This window comes from Anabas testudineus, chromosome 9, assembly GCF_900324465.2.
Source record: "Anabas testudineus chromosome 9, fAnaTes1.2, whole genome shotgun sequence".
Taxonomy (NCBI): domain Eukaryota; kingdom Metazoa; phylum Chordata; class Actinopteri; order Anabantiformes; family Anabantidae; genus Anabas; species Anabas testudineus.
This window is the reverse complement of record NC_046618.1, coordinates 24,990,272-25,007,163: the sequence shown is the minus strand read 5'-3', so window position 1 is coordinate 25,007,163 and position 16,892 is coordinate 24,990,272. Positions and strand designations below refer to the sequence as shown.

At 44.3% G+C, this 16,892-nt stretch overlaps 3 protein-coding genes across 4 annotated transcripts; all 3 read right to left on the bottom strand.

Moving 5' to 3' along the window:
- Positions 1-204: 204 nt before the first annotated feature.
- On the bottom strand, positions 205-1,531 carry LOC113150540 (tripartite motif-containing protein 35-like). Its single transcript, XM_026343084.1, has 2 exons — positions 1,399-1,531; positions 205-1,301 (listed from the first exon to the last, which is right to left on the bottom strand). Exon 2 carries the CDS (start codon positions 1,282-1,284, stop codon positions 205-207), a length of 1,080 nt encoding a protein of 359 aa, XP_026198869.1. The 5' UTR covers positions 1,285-1,301; positions 1,399-1,531.
- Positions 1,532-2,536: 1,005 nt separating this feature from the next.
- Positions 2,537-4,675, bottom strand: LOC113150097. 2 transcript variants are annotated; one of them, XM_026342488.1, is made up of 3 exons: positions 4,143-4,675; positions 3,516-3,552; positions 2,537-3,341 (listed from the first exon to the last, which is right to left on the bottom strand). In XM_026342488.1, the coding sequence occupies exons 1-3, from the start codon at positions 4,509-4,511 to the stop codon at positions 3,259-3,261; spliced, it is 489 nt and encodes a 162-aa protein (XP_026198273.1). In that variant the 5' UTR covers positions 4,512-4,675; the 3' UTR covers positions 2,537-3,258. The 2 variants fall into 2 exon arrangements, with proteins under 2 accessions (XP_026198273.1, XP_026198272.1); XM_026342487.1 differs by lacking the exon at positions 2,537-3,341 and having other exon boundaries at positions 3,515-3,552; positions 3,850-4,675.
- Positions 4,676-13,696: 9,021 nt separating this feature from the next.
- Positions 13,697-16,355, bottom strand: LOC113150075 (tripartite motif-containing protein 35-like). The gene is made up of 3 exons (XM_026342460.1): positions 16,265-16,355; positions 15,759-15,893; positions 13,697-15,661 (listed from the first exon to the last, which is right to left on the bottom strand). Exon 3 carries the CDS (start codon positions 15,642-15,644, stop codon positions 14,253-14,255), a length of 1,392 nt encoding a protein of 463 aa, XP_026198245.1. The 5' UTR covers positions 15,645-15,661; positions 15,759-15,893; positions 16,265-16,355; the 3' UTR covers positions 13,697-14,252.
- Positions 16,356-16,892: the final 537 nt, after the last annotated feature.

Genomic DNA, 16,892 nt, shown 5'->3' with positions numbered 1-16,892 from the left:
AGGGAAAACAAAACAAGTATGAACACAGCTAAACAAAGTATGAATGAAACAGAGCAGTGCTCCTTTTCCTCCCTCAGTTCTGCATCAGTCCTGAATACATGATGTGTATTTGACTGGAGATTTATCAACATATGAATTAGGCCCAAATCCATCTGGACTCAAGTCAAGTCCAGCAGAGTCAAGTAGTTAAGTAGGACTCCTGAATTACAAAGGTGGTGGGAGTCGGGGTGGGATAGGTGGGGGTGGACGAGAGGGTTTCGACATGAATGAAAATGTGGGTGGTCTGGACAGTGTGGGTCTTGTAGTAGCTTGTGTTTCCAGATCTAGGTTGTCTTCAACATCGTTGGTGTGAGCTCCTGATTTAACGTCCTCAGAGCCCAAGACTAACCTGAAAAAATCATCAAACCTCTTTCTATTGTCAGGAAGCTGCTGACTCAGGTTGAAGCTCAGGTTTCCCAGGTGTTTGACCTGGTCTATCAGAGCTCCTGAGGGCAGCTGTGGATTCTCCAACAGGGGGCACTGATGGACTCTTTCTGCTGCAGCCTTGTAGTTCTGTAGGAAGGAGACATCTTCAGCTCTCAGCTCCTCCTCTGTGGCTCTGACTGTGTCTGAAAGAGCTGCTATCTCTCTGCTCAGAGCCTCCATCTTCTCCTTCATCACTCGACTCTTCTGCTCCTCTTCCTCCCTCAGTGCAGCCATCCTGGCCTCCTCTTCCTCTTCTAGAAACTGGTGAAGCTTCTTAAACTGCTCCTTGATCTGGTTCTCTGTGTGTCGGGCCCCAAACTTAATGTGTTCTGCTAGTTCTTCAAACTTCACTTTATCTTCTTTATAAATCTTCAACATCTCCTTTAAGAGCTCCAGAGTTTCCTGAAGTTCCTTCTTTTGTTGTCGAGCAGCTTCATCGATGGGTCTGAATCTGTGGTTGGTGTGTTTTTCTGAATCTCTGCAGACCAGACACACTGGCTGCTGATGGTCCAGACAGAAGAGTTTGAGTTTCTCAGAGTGCAGACTGCAGAGAGTCTCTGAAGTCTCTGAAGTCTCTGAAGATCCCTGATCTTTGTGCTGTAAGAAGGACTCACACAGGTTCTTTAACACCAGGTTTGAAGGTGGATCTTTCTTTGGAGATCTTCTCTTACAAACTGGACACTTTCGTATTGGTTTCTGTCTCCACCAGTTCTTCAGACAGTCTTTACAGAAGCTGTGGCTACATGACAGAAGAACAGGATCACTAAAGACCTCCTGACAGACTGGACAGCAGAGATCCTCCTCTGATATTGAAGCCATTTAGTCTCTGAGTCAATCTGAAAACACAGCAGACACAAACACAGTCAGTCTTGGCTCCTCTCCCTCCTCTACTAACTTCACTTGTACTTCAGTTGTGTTTTCTGTCAGACTCACCTTCAGTGTGTGGAGTGTCAGCAGGTTGAAGCAGCAGTGTTGGAGTTTCCCACTTTTCTCTCCTGTAGCTGGACTCAGTCAGAGGACGGTGAATCTGATCGTCTCTTCTTCAGTCTGTGTCTCTGTCCCTGTTCCCCTTCTTTTTCTTTTTCTCAGTGCACAAGCTCAAAATCTAAACTGAAAGTGTCTCAAATACTCTGCTGAAGTCATCTGAGTGCCCCACCCTCAAACTTCCCCAGGTCATGTTTCCTTATCTTTGTTTATTATGAGTTAATGGTCAGTGAGCAAAGCTGATGGGAAAAGTGGTTAGAGACCTTGGGAGATGGAGGCCGTACCTTCCCTAATGGTGGGAATTTCCCAAGTTTGCGACACGGGTTATGTGGTAAGTGTGGCTAAAGTGGCTGGCATGAAGCTCTGGGTTACTGGGGGCCATGTGGGTGCAGTGGCTGGTTTGAGACTCGAGATTCGCCTTGACGGTAAATCTGATCGTCTGTTCTTCAGTCTGTGTCTCTGTCCCTGTTCTTTTTTTTTTCTTTTTCTTAAGTCAGTGCACAAGCTCAGAATTAAAAGTGAAAGTGTCCCATATACTCTGCTGATGAGTCATCTGAGCCCCCCACCCTCAAACTTCCCCAGGTCATGTTTCCTTTTCCTTTTTTGATTCTGGGTCTCGTGGGTGGTGTGGCAGTCTTGTGTAAAGTGGGGTGGGGGGGGGCTTTTATTTTTCTGTGGCAGTGCAGAAGCAGAGAGGTGCAGTTTTGTCCCATGTTTTCTGGCAAATGCTTCGCTTCCTCGTTTCTCATTGCAAAGTGTTGAGAGTCATTACTGTTCAGAGAATCCAGCAAATACTGTAACTGTGAGTGTGGAGACGGCTCAGGAACAAAATTCTGATATTCAGTAATATAAAAGTAATTAAACCTCATCACACTGAGGTTCAGAGTTTGTGCGAAGGAGAGATTACGTAGATCTTTTCTCCCTGCTGCAGTCAGACTGTACAATGAACACTGTTGATACTCATATTAAACCTGCGTAATAATCATAAACCAACTTTACAATGTACATTTTCAACACTGCTATCCAGTAATATCCATATACTGTACATACTCACACTGCTACATATACTGTACTTACATGTATGTATTTTATTTATTACTGTACTGTTTGTAATATCAGGTTCTTAGTTTATTTATCTCAGACTGTACCAGTTTAGTCTTTCGTCTTTAATTTAGCCCATTTGGTCAGACTATCTTTCTGACATTCTAGTGTACTTAAGCTGTTGTAAAAACACAATTTCCCCATTGTAGGACTAATAAAGGTTTTCTTATGTTATTTTATCTTACATTCCCCTCCCCTTCAGAGTCTTCGCTGGGAAAGCGAGAAATATAGTCTGCAGTGGCGTTGCTCTTGCCGGGAATGTTCTGTACTGTGAACCGTAATGGCTGCAGAGCCAGATACCACCAGGTCATCCAGGTCTTTCATTGGTATATTTAATCCTCTCCAGCCATTGTAATGCCTTATGGTCGCTCTCCAGTGTAAACTCCCTCCCAAGGAGGTAATATTTGAAGGAATCCAAGGCGTACTTGATTGCCAAAGCTTCCTTCTCCACTGTTGAATAGCGAGCCTCCCTAGGGAGCAACTTGCGACTGATGTAAGCAACAGGATGTTGATCTTCTGGTGGTCCCTGTAAAAGCACAGCTCCAATACCCCTTTCTGAGGCATCTGTTTGCAAAACAAAATCTTTCTCAAAATCTGGACTGTGTAGAACTGGGCTCTTACTCAGGGACTGCTGGATGTTCTGGAAAACTGTTATTGCTTCTGCTGTCCACTGCATCTGGTTCGGGCAACGTGAGCCTGTCATATCAGTTAGCGGTGCAGCCCTGGCAGAGAAGTTTGGTATAAAGCGATGATAGAAACATGCCATCCCAAGGAAAGACCTGAGCTGCTGCCTAGTTTGAGGAAGAGGACATGATTTAATAGCATGGACTTGTGTGGGTTGATTAAACCTGTGGTTTAATCAACCCACCTCCGATGGTGAAACCAAGGTACTCAGTTTCTGTTCTAGCAAGAGCACATTTGGCTGAATTAACTGTCAGTCCTGCAGAATGTAAATGTTCCAGTACCTCCTTCAGATGTCCCCAGTGCTCCTCCCAGGTGGTGCTGAAAACAACAATATCATCAAGATATGCACATGCAAATTCAGTAAGGCCACAGAGTACTTGGTCCATCAGTCTTGCTGGAGCCCCATGTAACTCAAATGGCAAAACTGTGAACTGGAAGAGCCCCCAGGGTGTTCGAAAGGCTGTTAGCTCCTGAGACTGGGCTGTTAGGGGCACGTGCCAGTATCCTTTGCAGAGATCAATAGTGATCAAATATTTAGCTTTTCCTAAGCGTTCAATGAGATCATCAATTTGTGATGTTACATATGAATCAAACTTACAAATTGAATTATGATACCTGAAATCAATACAAAATCAGATTGTTCCATCCCTCTTGGGTACCAAGACAACTGGATTACTCCACTCACTTTTTGAAGGCTTAATAATCCTTAGGGACAACATCAGGTCCACCTCCATCAGTGACCCAAGAAGACGCTCTGGTATCTGGTAACTCATACGTTGTACAGTTGCATTGTACTTCAACACAATCTCATGCTCTACATGTTCTGTGCGGCCTGGGTATTCTTGAAATATTTCTAGAGAAAGCAACATTTTAACCTGAGCTTGCTGTTCTTCAGAAAGATGACTCACATCCAACTCTGAAGACTCTGATGAGGGCAGGTATTGATCATCCGTTTCCTCCTTCTCTTTCACACCTTGGATCAGCAACACCTCTGCACTCTCCTTCACTCTTGGAATCCATTCTTTCAGAAGGTTCACCTGAAGAACACGGCTGGATTGCTTACGTTCTGGAGTAGAAACTTTGTAGGTGGTGGGTCCAAGTTTCTTCTCCACCACAAAAGGCCCCTGCCACTTTGCCAGTAACTTACTGTCACTGGTGGGTAGCATAACCGGGACCTTTTGACCTGGTTCAAAGCTTCTCTGGCGGGCTGACTTTTCATACCAGGTTTTTTGGCATTTCTGGGCCTCCTCCATGTGTGCCTGGGCTAATTTGCTCATTTTCTATAGTTTTTCTCTCATCTGAAGAACAAAAGAAATCACATTAACAGGCTCCAAACTATCCTGGTTTCCTTCCCACATCTCTTAGTAAGGTCAAAGGTCCCCTTACCTCATGCCCATAGAGCAGTTCAAAAGGGGAGAAGCCAGTGGAGGCCTGAGGTACCTCCCTGTAGGGAAAGAGAACATAGGCAAGCCATTGATCCCAGTCAGATCCAGTCTCATTCACAAACTTACGGAGCATTTGTTTAAGAGTATGATTGAAGCGCTCTATCAGTCCATCTGTCTGTGGATGAAAAGGAGTAGTCTGTACACTTCCAATACCCAGCAGCTTGTCAACCTGCTTCAAAAGTGAAGACATGAAGTTAGTGCCTTGGTCTGTTCAGATTTAATGGAGAAAACCTACTCTTGAAAAAACTGAACTAATGAGAATGCCACAGCTTTTGCTTTAACAGATTTTAATGGGAACACTTCTGGGTATTTAGTAGCATAATCTGTTATAACCAGCATGTAGCGATTTCCTGCTTTACTTTTCTCCAATGGACCAACAATGTCCATCCCCAGGCGTTCAAAAGGGTACCAATGATGGGAGAGGATGTAATGGAGCTCTAGAGGGGACTCTATCAAAAGTCTTCTGACACTGAGGGGACCTCTTACAGAACTGAGCAACATCTCTGCGCAAGCCTGGCCAGTGAAAATGGCGTCTAATTCGAGCAGGGGTCTTATGTTTCCCCAGGTGGCCAGCCCAAGAAATAGAATGTCCCTATTTAAGTATTATATCTCAGGGTTCTTAAGGAACCACTAGCTGCTTTGTCTGGCCCTGCTGATGATAAAGAATCCCATTCTGAAGAAAGTACCCTCTGTTATCAGGCTCAGCCTCTAGCCCCATCTCCCTAGCACTCAATAAACAGGTGGACAAAAAAGTTTTGATGGTGCATTATCCTGCTGATTCTCCTTTACAGGAGTCTTACCCACTCCTAGCATTGATTGCTGGTGATAGGTGGGTATAGGCCACGAGTGTCTTTAGAGGTCTTCCAAGCGATGTTGCTCTGTGGCTGCTTCCTTTTCCGGGCAGCCACAAACACTTCAGCCAAATTGGCTGCCTCAGCAGCTGACTTAGGACCATCATAATGAGTTCGCCAATTTCTTGAACTGTTTTACCCTTGGGTTGAATCCATTTTCCATACATCTCTTTCAGCCTCACATACAGCTCCTTGGGACTCTCACTGGATCCAACATCTAGGGAGTGAACACTCAGGATTAATGTAATATTTTTGCATAATGGCAGTTTTCACTTTATCATAATCCAGAGAATCATCCATATCCATGTTCACATAGGAACTTTGGCCAACATCATCACTTTCTGTTAATTTTTCCAGTCTTAGATCAACAGAAAATCGAGACTGACCTGATGCCACATGGGGTTGCCAGACACTTTCTGGGGGATGTGTGGCTTGGGCCTGTGAAGCCTAAACTGGGAAAAATGTTGTTTACCTGTTTTATTCTTTGTGATGGCTGCACTTGCTGCCACACAACTGAACTGTGGGTAATCGTCATGAATTGGAAACTTTGGTTTGGATTTGGATTTACTTTAACCACCACATTAAGTTTATACATAGTAGTTCATTAAATATAATATATATATATATATATATAAATATATATATATATATATATATATATATATATATATATATATATATATATATATAAATATATATATATATATATATATATATAAATATATTTTGTTTTGCTGTCAGTACATACATTTCTATTTGTAGCAAACTTTTAGTTTGTGAATGAGACTGGATCTGACTGGGATCAGTGGCTTCCTTATGTCCTCTTTACCTACAGGGAGGTACCTCAGGCCTCCACTGGCTTCTCCCCTTTTGAACTGCTCCATGGACATGAGGTACGGGGACCTTTGACCTTACTAAGGGATGTGGGAAGGAGACCAGGGGACTGTGGGGCCTGTAAATGTAATTTGTCTTGTTCTTCAGATGAGAAACTGCAGAACATGAGTGAATTAAACCTGGTATGACCGGTCAGCCCACCAGAGAAGCTTTAATCGACGTCAAAAGATTACTAGATATGCTGCCAACCAGTGACAATAAGTTACTGGCAAAGCGGCAGGAGCTTTTGTGGTGGAGAAGAAACTTGGAGCCAGAACCTACAAAATTTTCTACTCCAGGGCAAAAGCATTCTAGCAGTGTTCTTCATGTGAACCTTCTGAAAGAATGGATTCCAAGAGTGGAAGACAGAGGTATTACTGGTCAGATCTCAAGACAGGATCAGTTCTGGGTGAGCTGTGTTTGGATCTTGTTCCAGATGTTGAAGCTCAGGTTTCCCAGGTGTTTGACCTGGTCTATCAGAGCTCCTGAGGGCAGCTGTGGATCCTCCAACAGGAGGAACTGCTGGACTCTTTCTGCTGCAGCCTTGTAGTTCTGTAAGAAGGTGAGATCTCCAGCTCTCAGCTCCTCCTCTGTGGCTCTGACTGTGTCTGAAAGAGCTGCTATCTCTCTGCTCAGAGCCTCCATCTTCTCCTTCATCACCCGACTCTTCTGCTCCTCTTCCTCCCTCAGTGCAGCCATCCTGGCCTCCTCTTCCTTTTCTAGGAACTGGTGAAGCTTCTTAAACTGCTCCTTGATCTGGTTCTCTGTGTGTCGGGCCCCAAACTTAATGTGTTCTGCTGTTTGATCAAATGCCAAATCACCTACTTCAAAAACCTCTAACTTTTCCTTTAAGGGCTCCAGAGTTTCCTGAAGTAACTCCTTGTATTGTTGAGCTGCTTCGTCGATGGGTCTAAATCTGTGGTTGGTGTGTTTTTCTGAATCTCTGCAGACCAGACACACTGGCTGCTCATGGTCCAGACAGAAAAGTCTGAGTTTCTCAGAGTGCAGACTGCAGAGAATCTCTGAAGATCCCTGATCTTTGTGCTGTAAGAAGGACTCACACAGGTTCTTTAATGCCCGGTTTAAAGGTGGATCTGTCTTTGAAGATCTTCTCCTACAAACCGGACACTCTTGTGTTGGTTTCTGTCTCCACCAGTTCTTCAGACAGTCTTTACAGAAGCTGTGGCTACATGACAGAACAACAGGATCACTAAAGACCTCCTGACAGACTGGACAGCAGAGATTCTCCTCTGATATTGAAGCCATTTAGTCTCTGAGTCAATCTGAAAACACAGCAGACACAAACACAGTCAGTCTTGGCTCCTCTCCCTCCTCTACTAACTTCACTTGTACTTCAGTTGTGTTTTCTGTCAGACTCACCTTCAGTGTGTGGAGTGTCAGCAGGTTGAAGCAGCAGTGTTGGAGTTTCCCACTTTTCTCTCCTGTAGCTGGACTCAGTCAGAGGACGGTGAATCTGATCGTCTGTTCTTCAGTCTGTGTCTCTGTCCCTGTTCCCTTCTTTTTATTTGTCTCAGTTCAGTGCACAAACTCAGAATCTAAACTGAAAGTGTCCCATATACTCTTCTGATGAGTCATGAGCCCCCCAACACCAAACTTCCCCAGGTCACATTTCTTTTTCCAATTCGAGGGTCTGAATTGCAGCTGTGTGTAGAAAGTGCTTTATAAATAAAACTGACTTGATATCACGTCTCCCCTTTAGTTCACACCATGGGTATGATGATTGGTTCAGAGAAGAACATTGAGCCAATCAGAGGCAGAGTAGGGCGGGACCTAAAGTTTAAAGAAAGTAAAGACAGAAACAACTGTAGTTGGTTATTTAATATACTTTATTTTGTTTGGTTGTCAGTACATGAGTTTCTTTTTGTAGCCTGCACTTTTAGTTCTCTTCTATACTGTCTTACTTACGTTTGTTTAACATTTTTTTTAGTTACCAGTGCTGAGGTTCCACTGCTAGTTGTCGTTGTTGCCAGGAGCAGGGAAGACTCCTGTAAAGGAGAATCAGCAGGCACCATCAAAACTCTCTAGCAAAGCGTCAGTCTGTTATTTGTGTGGACAGGAATGTCAGACCATCAAATGTGTTTTGTTTCATGCCAGAATCTGAATTTTGAATGCATGAATAAACCGTCTGTGAAAAATGAGCACTGTAAAATCAATGGGGAAAAACTCAGAGCCTTGATTGGTAGGGGCAGTACTCAGACTTTTGTACTATTTGTGACTACTATTGACCTCTATATTGAAGTTCAAGGACAGACCTTTCTGCTGAATGTTGGAGTTGCTGATAATTTGCCTTTTCCAGTGGTTTTGGGCCATGGTCTGCCAGTCCTTGTTGATTTTTTAGGCACAGAACACCACTGTAATGTTGCAGTTACAAGAGCACAAGCATAACATGTATAGGAACACTCTTGTGTGTTGCCTTTTTAAGCTGCTGAGCTTGAGACACAACCTCGCAAGTCTTGCAAGCCACATAGCGAGAAAAGACAAAAAAAAATTAAAACGCACTGCGTCAAAATGCAGCAGAATCATCAGACTTTCTCCACCTGTTTATTAAGTGCTAGGGAGAGGGAGCAAGAGGCTGAGCCTGATCACAAGAGAGAGGAATACTTTCTGCAGAGTGGGATTTTTTTATCATCAGCAGGGCCAGACAAAGCAGATAGTGGTTCCTTAAGAGGCCCAAATATGATACTTAGTAGGGACATCCTATTCCCTGGGATGACCAGCTGGGCAAACATAAGACCAGGCGTCAGACACTATTTTCACTGGCCAGGCTTGCGCTCAGATGTTGCTGAGTTCTGTAACAGCTGCCCTCAGTGCCTCAGGACTTTTGGTAGAGGCCCCTCCAGAGCCCAATTACAACCTCTCCCAATCATTGGTACCTCTTTTGAACAGCTGGGGATGGACATTGTTGGTCCTTTGGAGAAAAGTAAAGCAGGAAATGGCTACATGCTGGTTATCACAGATTATCCTCCTAAATACCTAGAAGTGTTCCCATTAAAATCTGATGAAGCAAAAGCTGTGGCATTGTCATTGTTCAGTTCTTTTCAAGAGTGGGTTTTCCCTGTGAAATGTTGACAGACCAAGGCACTAACCTTTGTCTACACTTCTGAAGCAGGTTTACAAGCTGCTGGGTAGTGGAGTGTACAGACCACTCCTTATCATCCACAGACAGATGGACTGACAGAGCGCTTCAATCAGACTCTTAAACAAATGCTCTGTAAATTTGTGAATGAGACTGGATCTGACTGGTGGCTGCCTTGTGTCCTCTTTGCCTACAGAAAGGTACGTCCACTGGCTTCTCCCCTTTTGAACTGCTGTATGGGCATGAGGTAAGGGGACCTTTGACCTTACTAACAGATCTGGGAAGGAGACCAGGGGAGTGTGGGGCCTGTTAATGTGATTTCTTTTGTTCTTCAGATAAGAAACTACATAAAATTAGTGAATTGGTCCAGGCACGCATGGAGAAGGTCCAGAAGTACCAAGATGAGATAAGATAAGATAAGATAAGATAAGATAAGATAAGATAAGATAAGATGATAAAAATGTACATTGTAAAGTTGGTTTTTGCGATTATTGCACAGGTGTAATATGAGTATCAACAGTGTTCATTGTACACAAAACCTGGTATGACCAGTCAGCCCACCAGAGAAGTTTTGACCTACATCAAAAGGTCCTGGTTATGCTGCCTACCAGTAAAAGTAAGTTACTGGCAAAGTGGAAGGGGCCTTTTGTGGTAGAGAAGAAACTTGGACCCAAGAGTGGAAGACAGAGCAGAGGTCAAGTCAAGTCAAGTCAAGAAGCTTTATTGTCATTCCAACCACATATAGCTGAAGCAGTACATAGTGAAATGAGACAATGGTGCTACATAAAATGGCAACAAGACAAACATGGAGCTGAGGACTGCTAAGTTGTCCTAGCAAAACACATAAAGTGCATCCTGTGCAACCTAGTGCAAACAGTGCAAGAACACAAAGAAAAAGTGCAGACAGACGTCTGAAGACAGTGCAAAAACAGAACACAAAACACAAAACAGCAGCGACCAGTAGCGGAAATGAATACAATTTACATCTGAAAGATGGAAACATGACAAATCTAGAGAGTGTGTGTGTGTGCTCGGTTCAGTTTGTTGTGTGCGTGTTAAGGAGCCTGATGGCTTGGGGGAAGAAACTGTTCAACAGTCTGGTTGTGAGGGCCCGAATGCTCCGGAACCTCTTCCCTGATGGCAGAAGTGTGAAGATTGGGTGTGAGGGGTGGGTGGGGTCGTCCACAATGCAGGTAGCCTTGCGGATGCAGCGTGTGGTGTAAATGTCCGTGATGGAGAGGAGAGAGACTCCAATGATCTTTTCAGCTGTCCTCACTATCCGTTGTAGGGCCTTGCGTTCCGAAACGGTGCAGTTCCCAAACCAGGCAGTGATGCAGCCGCTCAGGATCCGGACTGACTGGGGTCAGGAAGTGCAGGATCCAGTTGCAGAGGGAGGTGGTCAGACCCAGTCGGCTCAGCTTCCCAATCAGCTGCTGGGGAATGATGGTGTTGAATGCTGAGCTGAAGTCTATGAACAGCATTCGAACATATGTGTCTTTGTTGTCCAGATGGCTGAGGGCCAGGTGGAGAGTAGTGGTGATGGCATCGTCCGTGGAACAGTTTGGACGATATGCAAACTGCAGAGGGTCCAGTGAGGGTGGAAGCTGGGACTTGATGTGCCTCATGACCAGCCTCTCCAAGCACTTCGTGATGATGGGTGTGAGTGCAACAGGGCGGTAGTCGTTGAGGCAGGAGACAGTAGACGTCTTCGGCACCGGTCTTGTAGTTAGTGATTGCCTGGATGCCCTGCCACATGCGCCGGCTGTCTCCGCTGTCCTCAAAGTGGCCGTGGATCCTCCTGGCGTGTACGCGCCTCGCCTCTCTGATGGCTCGGGACAGTTCAGCCCTTGCCGTTCTTAAGGCCGTCTTGTCTCCTACTCTGAAGGCTGAGTCCCTCGACTTCAGCAGCGCACGCACCCTAGCAGTCATCCACGGTTTCTGGTTGGAGCGTGTAGTGACGGTCTTGGAGATGGTCACATCATCAACACACTTGCTGATGTAGCTGGTCACTGATGATGTGTACTCCTCCAAGTTGACCTAATCACTAGTGGTTGCAGCCTCCCTGAACATGTCCCAGTCGCTGCACTCAAAGCAGTCCTGAAGAGCAGGGATGGCTCCTGTTGGCCAGGTCCTTTACCTGCTTCAGAACCGGTTGGGAGCGTCGGACAAGTGGTCTGTATGCTGGAATTAGCATAACAGAGATGTGGTCTGAGTATCCAAGGTGGGGACGGGGCTCCGCTCGGTACGCTCCAGGGATGTTGGTGTAAACACGATCCAGCGCGTTCTCCCCCCTCGTCGCAAAGTCCACATGCTGATGGAGTTTAGGGAGCACTAACTTGAGATTTACATGGTTGAAATCTCCGGCAATGATGACCAGACCGTCAGGTTGGGCGTTCTGCACGTCGCTGATAGCTCCATGTAGTTCACTCAACGCCTCTTTGGCATTAACGCCAGGAGGGATGTAAACTCCAAAAATGAAAACAGGGGTGAATTCCCTCTGTAAATAAAAAGGTCTGCACCGAACAGTCACAAACTCCACAAGTGGTGAACAGTAGCTGGAAACCAGTACAGAGTCCTTACACCAGTCCGTGTTAATAAAAACACACACACCACCGCCGCGACTCTTACCGCACAGAGCTGGGTTTCCGTCAGCTCGAAGCGTGGTTAGGCCGTGTAGGTTGATGGCGGCGTCCGGGACTCTGTCGCTGAGCCACGTCTCTGTACTCACGCCGCGTAGTTCGCTGTAGTGGGATGAAGTCCAGTTTATTGTCCAGGGAGGAGACATTAGCTAAAAACATGGACGGTAAAGCCGGCCGGCTCTGGTTAGCACTTAGCCTTGCCCGGACACCCGCCCGTTTGCCATGTTTCTGCTTCCTCGAGCACCGCTTCCAAGGCCGGAGACTGGGGGCCTGGTGTTCGTGGCCGAGGTCGTAACCCGAGGTCGCGGAGGTCGTCCTGCAGATCGTCATGCAGCTTGGTCGGTGCATTATACCTAAGTCGAAGCAGCGTCTGGCGGTCGTAAACTGGAACACAACTGTTGTTGGTGTTCATGATTGTGTGTGGTCGTGCTAAAAATGCGGAAAACCACGAAAAGCACCATTGTTGGTCTCCGGAGAGGCTGCTGCGAGCTACTGCCGCGCCGCCATCTTGGAAACAACTCCAAGGTGTTGCTGATCCAAGGTGTGAAAGAGGAGGAGGAAATGGATGATCAATACATGCCCTCACCAGAGTCCTCAGAGTTAAATGTGAGTCATTTTTCTAAAGGACAGAAAGCTCTGGTGAAAATGTTGAAATATTTCAAGAATACACAGTCTGCACAGAACTTATGAAATTGAACATGAGATTGTGTTGAAGGACAATGCAACTGTATGACTAATACAGTTACCGGATAGTAGAGTGTCCTCTATTGTCACTGAAAGAGGTGGACCTTATGCTGTCCCTAAGGATAATCCAGCCTTCAAAATGTGAGTGGTGTAATCCAGTTGTTTTGGTTCCGAAGAAAGATACAATAAGATTTTGTTTTGTTTTCAGGTATTTAGTTACCCCCTGTGTAAATGGTCTGGACTTATATAGCACTTTTCTACTCAAAGTGCTTTACACTGCATCTCATTCACTCACACACACACACACACACACACACACACACACACACACCAATGGCAGACCTGACTCACCGGGGGCAAGTTGGGGCTCAGTATCTTGCCCAAGGACACTTTGGCATGTGACATGGCAGCGGGGAATCAAACCATCAATCCTATGATTGGCAGACAACTGCTCTAGCTATTGATCCACAGCCACCCCCATATGACCCCATGTGTCATATGGTCTGATCAGTCATTATGTTTCTCTGTGAGTTCATTTCTTCAGTCAGTTGTTTTTTGTTAGTCGGTCTATTCAGTTGAAGTTAAGTTTGCTTGGTTAACTTTGCCTGAGTTTAGTTTAGTTTGTTTTGTTGACCTCTTTTATTGCCCCTGGAGAATTCCTAAATATGTTTTGTGAATTATCTTTCCCAGTTTTTTTTTTATAAATAACCCCCCTTTTGGTAAAATCTAGCTGTTATTATAACATATAATAAATTATATATTGTCCAAACCTTTTAGATTGTTAAATGTTTAGTTAATAGAAAGGACTAAACACTTTATCAACTGTATGTAAAGATGGATAACTTCCAGGTATTTCTAAATTATAAACAACCTTCAGACTTTTATTTACAGAGAGAGAGATGAGCTAAATTTGCAAAATGTTTGTCTACAATCAAACACAGTTCAGCAGCAATAAAAAAAAGTATAAAAATATAACAAATAACAAAACAATAAGCAGTGGGGTTTAAATTCAGTAATATTCTCATCTGAAAATCAACAATAAACTAAACAATAACCTGAACTGAAATGACCAAAACTTTCTGGTGATAAATATGAGCCAATGAGCAGTACACAGCAAATAGTTAAAGCTGAATGTCATTAGCTCTGTGGATATTTAATTGTAAGTATTTGACAATTTTAAATTATAGTTTCTGAAGATGACTTTCTGATCCAATACTCTTCCATCCATTCAGTAACTGCTGCTGATCAATGATTGGCTGCTGAACATTAACAAGAACTTAAAGTTGATTAAATTAAAACTATTTCAAATGACTAAATACAAAAATCTAAATGAACCAAATCAAAGGCTGAAAATCATTGTACACAGCTGCTGTTTAACAGGATCAATTCAGATGTCAGGAAATAAATGACATGATGAATCTAATAATCTTTATCTGCTCTGTTCCACAGTCACACAGACCTTCGTTGGTAAAATCTTTAGTGGACGGTTATCCACAATATCAAAGTACGCAAACATCCTCTCAGTAAAAGTGTGTTTGAAGGTGTGTATGTCTGTGTTAGTATCAAGATCAGAGAACGACAGTTTTCCTCTGGTCCAGTCTAGATTCACTCTGATTCTCCTGAACTTCTTATACACTCGGACAGCACGGCATCCTAATGTAGTTTCCTTTTCACAGAACCATATTCCCCATAATTCAGAGTCTACTTTATTTTTCCTCTGAAGAGACTTTGGTAGCACACCCAATTCCCAGAATGAACTGTCTCCAACATCAACATCCCAGCTGTGAGTCCCTGATTTAAAACTCTCAGAACCCAGAACAGCTCTGTAATTTATATTAAACCTCTCTGGATTGTCAGGAAGCTGCTGGAGCTCTCCTTCTCTCACACTGGTCAGATCTTCAGACAGGATCAGATATGGATTGGCTGTGTTTGGATCCAGAACCACAGGAGTGTAGGAGACCATGTCCTTCATCTTGCTCCAGATGTTGAAGCTCAGGTTTCCCAGGTGTTTGACCTGGTCTATCAGAGCTCCTGAGGGCAGCTGTGGATCCTCTAACAGGGGGCGCTGATGGACTCTTTCTGCTGCAGCCTTGTAGTTCTGTAGGAAGGAGAGATCTCCAGCTCTCAGCTCTTCCTCTGTGGCTCTGACTGTGTCTGAAAGAGCTGCTATCTCTCTGCTCAGAGCCTCCATCTTCACCTTCATCACCAGACTCTTCTGCTGCTCTTCCTCCCTCAGTGCAGCCATCCTGGCCTCCTCTTCCTCTTCTAGAAACTGGTGAAGCTTCTTAAACTGCTCCTTAATCTGGTTCTCTGTGTGTCGGGCCTGGACCTTAATGTGTTTTGCTGTTTGATCAAACTTCACTTTAACTTCTTTAAGAACCTTCAACTTTTCCTTTAAGGGCTCCAGAGTTTCCTGAATTTTCTTCTTTTGTTGTCGAGCAGCTTCATCGATGGGTCTGAATCTGTGGTTGGTGTGTTTTTCTGAATCTCTGCAGACCAGACACACTGGCTGCTGATGGTCCAGACAGAAGAGTCTGAGTTTCTCAGAGTGCAGACTGCAGAGAGTCTCTGAAGTCTCTGAAGATCCCTGATCTCTGTGCTGTAAGAAGGACTCACACAGGTTCTTTAACACCAGGTTTGAAGGTGGATCTGTCTTTGAAGATCTTCTCTTACAAACTGGACACTCTTGTGTTGGTTTCTGTCTCCACCAGTTCTTCAGACAGTCTTTACAGAAGCTGTGGCTACATGACAGAACCACAGGATCACTAAAGACCTCCTGACAGATCGGACAGCAGAGATCCTCCTCTGATCTTGAAGCCATTTAGTCTCTGAGTCAATCTGAAAACACAGCAGACACAAACACAGTCAGTCTTGGCTCCTCTCCCTCCTCTACTAACTTCACTTGTACTTCAGTTGTGTTTTCTGTCAGACTCACCTTCAGTGTGTGGAGTGTCAGCAGGTTGAAGCAGCAGTGTTGGAGTTTTCCACTTTTCTCTCCTGTAGCTAGACTCAGTCAGAGGACGGTGAATCTGATCGTCTCTTCTTCAGTCTGTGTCTCTTTACCTGTTTCCTTCCAGAAGCACAGGGGTAAGGTTTGGTCACATGTTTTCTGGTAAATGCTGCTGCTTCCTCTGCAACACAGGATGTGGCTTGTTGCCAAGCACTGGGTTATTAATGTACAGAGTTATATACAGTGGTGTAAAAAAGTGTTGGTCCCCGTCCTGATTGTTTGTTTTTGCATATTTGTCAACGATGGAGAACCTTACTAGGAGTGGCTGACCGACCAAAATTACCCCAAGAGCATAGTGATGACTCATGGAAGAGGTCACAAAAGACCCCACAACAACATCCAAAGAACTGCTGGCCTCACTTGCCTCAGTTATGTCTATCTGTTCCAATACTTTTGCCCACATAAAAAGTTGTGTTTTCTGTCAGACTCACCTTCAGTGTGTGGAGTGTCAGCAGGTTGAAGCAGCAGTGTTGGAGTTTCCGGCTTTTCTCTCCTGTAGCTGGACTCAGTCAGAGGACTCTTCTTCAGTCTGTGTCTCTTTACCTGTTTCCTTCCAGAAGCACAGGGGTAAGGTTTGGTCACATGTTTTCTAGTAAATGCTGCTGCTTCCTCTGCAACACAGGATGTGGCTTGTTGCCAAGCACTGGGTTATTAATGTACAGAGTTATATACAGTGGTGTAAAAAAGTAAGCAGACACTTTTTCACACCACTGTAAGCCCCCCACTGAGCTTTAAGTTTATCTTTCTTAATTGTTAAAGTAATTTTTCCACCAAAAATGTGCTTTTTATTTGTTTGGCACACTGTAAATAAACCTCACTTCTGCCTCTCTATGTCTATTGTTATTTTATATGCATAACACTACTCACGTTTCATTTTAATGCCAGGTAAATCACACACTTTAACCAGGCTCAACAGCTGAAATATACTCTGACATTATAAAAAACAGTAATAAGGATATTAGATATTATTATATATTCTTATTTTCTATAATATTAGATATTATAGCCCAATTTTAAAATTATTTCTAGTATTTCTAAAGTGAATCTGATTAATCTGAT

What these genes read in the sequence shown, in the direction of transcription:
- LOC113150540 (XM_026343084.1), bottom strand. Translation starts at nt 1,284, where the DNA reads ATGGCTTCAATATCAGAGGAGGATCTCTGCTGTCCAGTCTGTCAGGAG.
- LOC113150097 (XM_026342487.1), bottom strand. Translation starts at nt 4,511, where the DNA reads ATGAGCAAATTAGCCCAGGCACACATGGAGGAGGCCCAGAAATGCCAA.
- LOC113150075 (XM_026342460.1), bottom strand. Translation starts at nt 15,644, where the DNA reads ATGGCTTCAAGATCAGAGGAGGATCTCTGCTGTCCGATCTGTCAGGAG.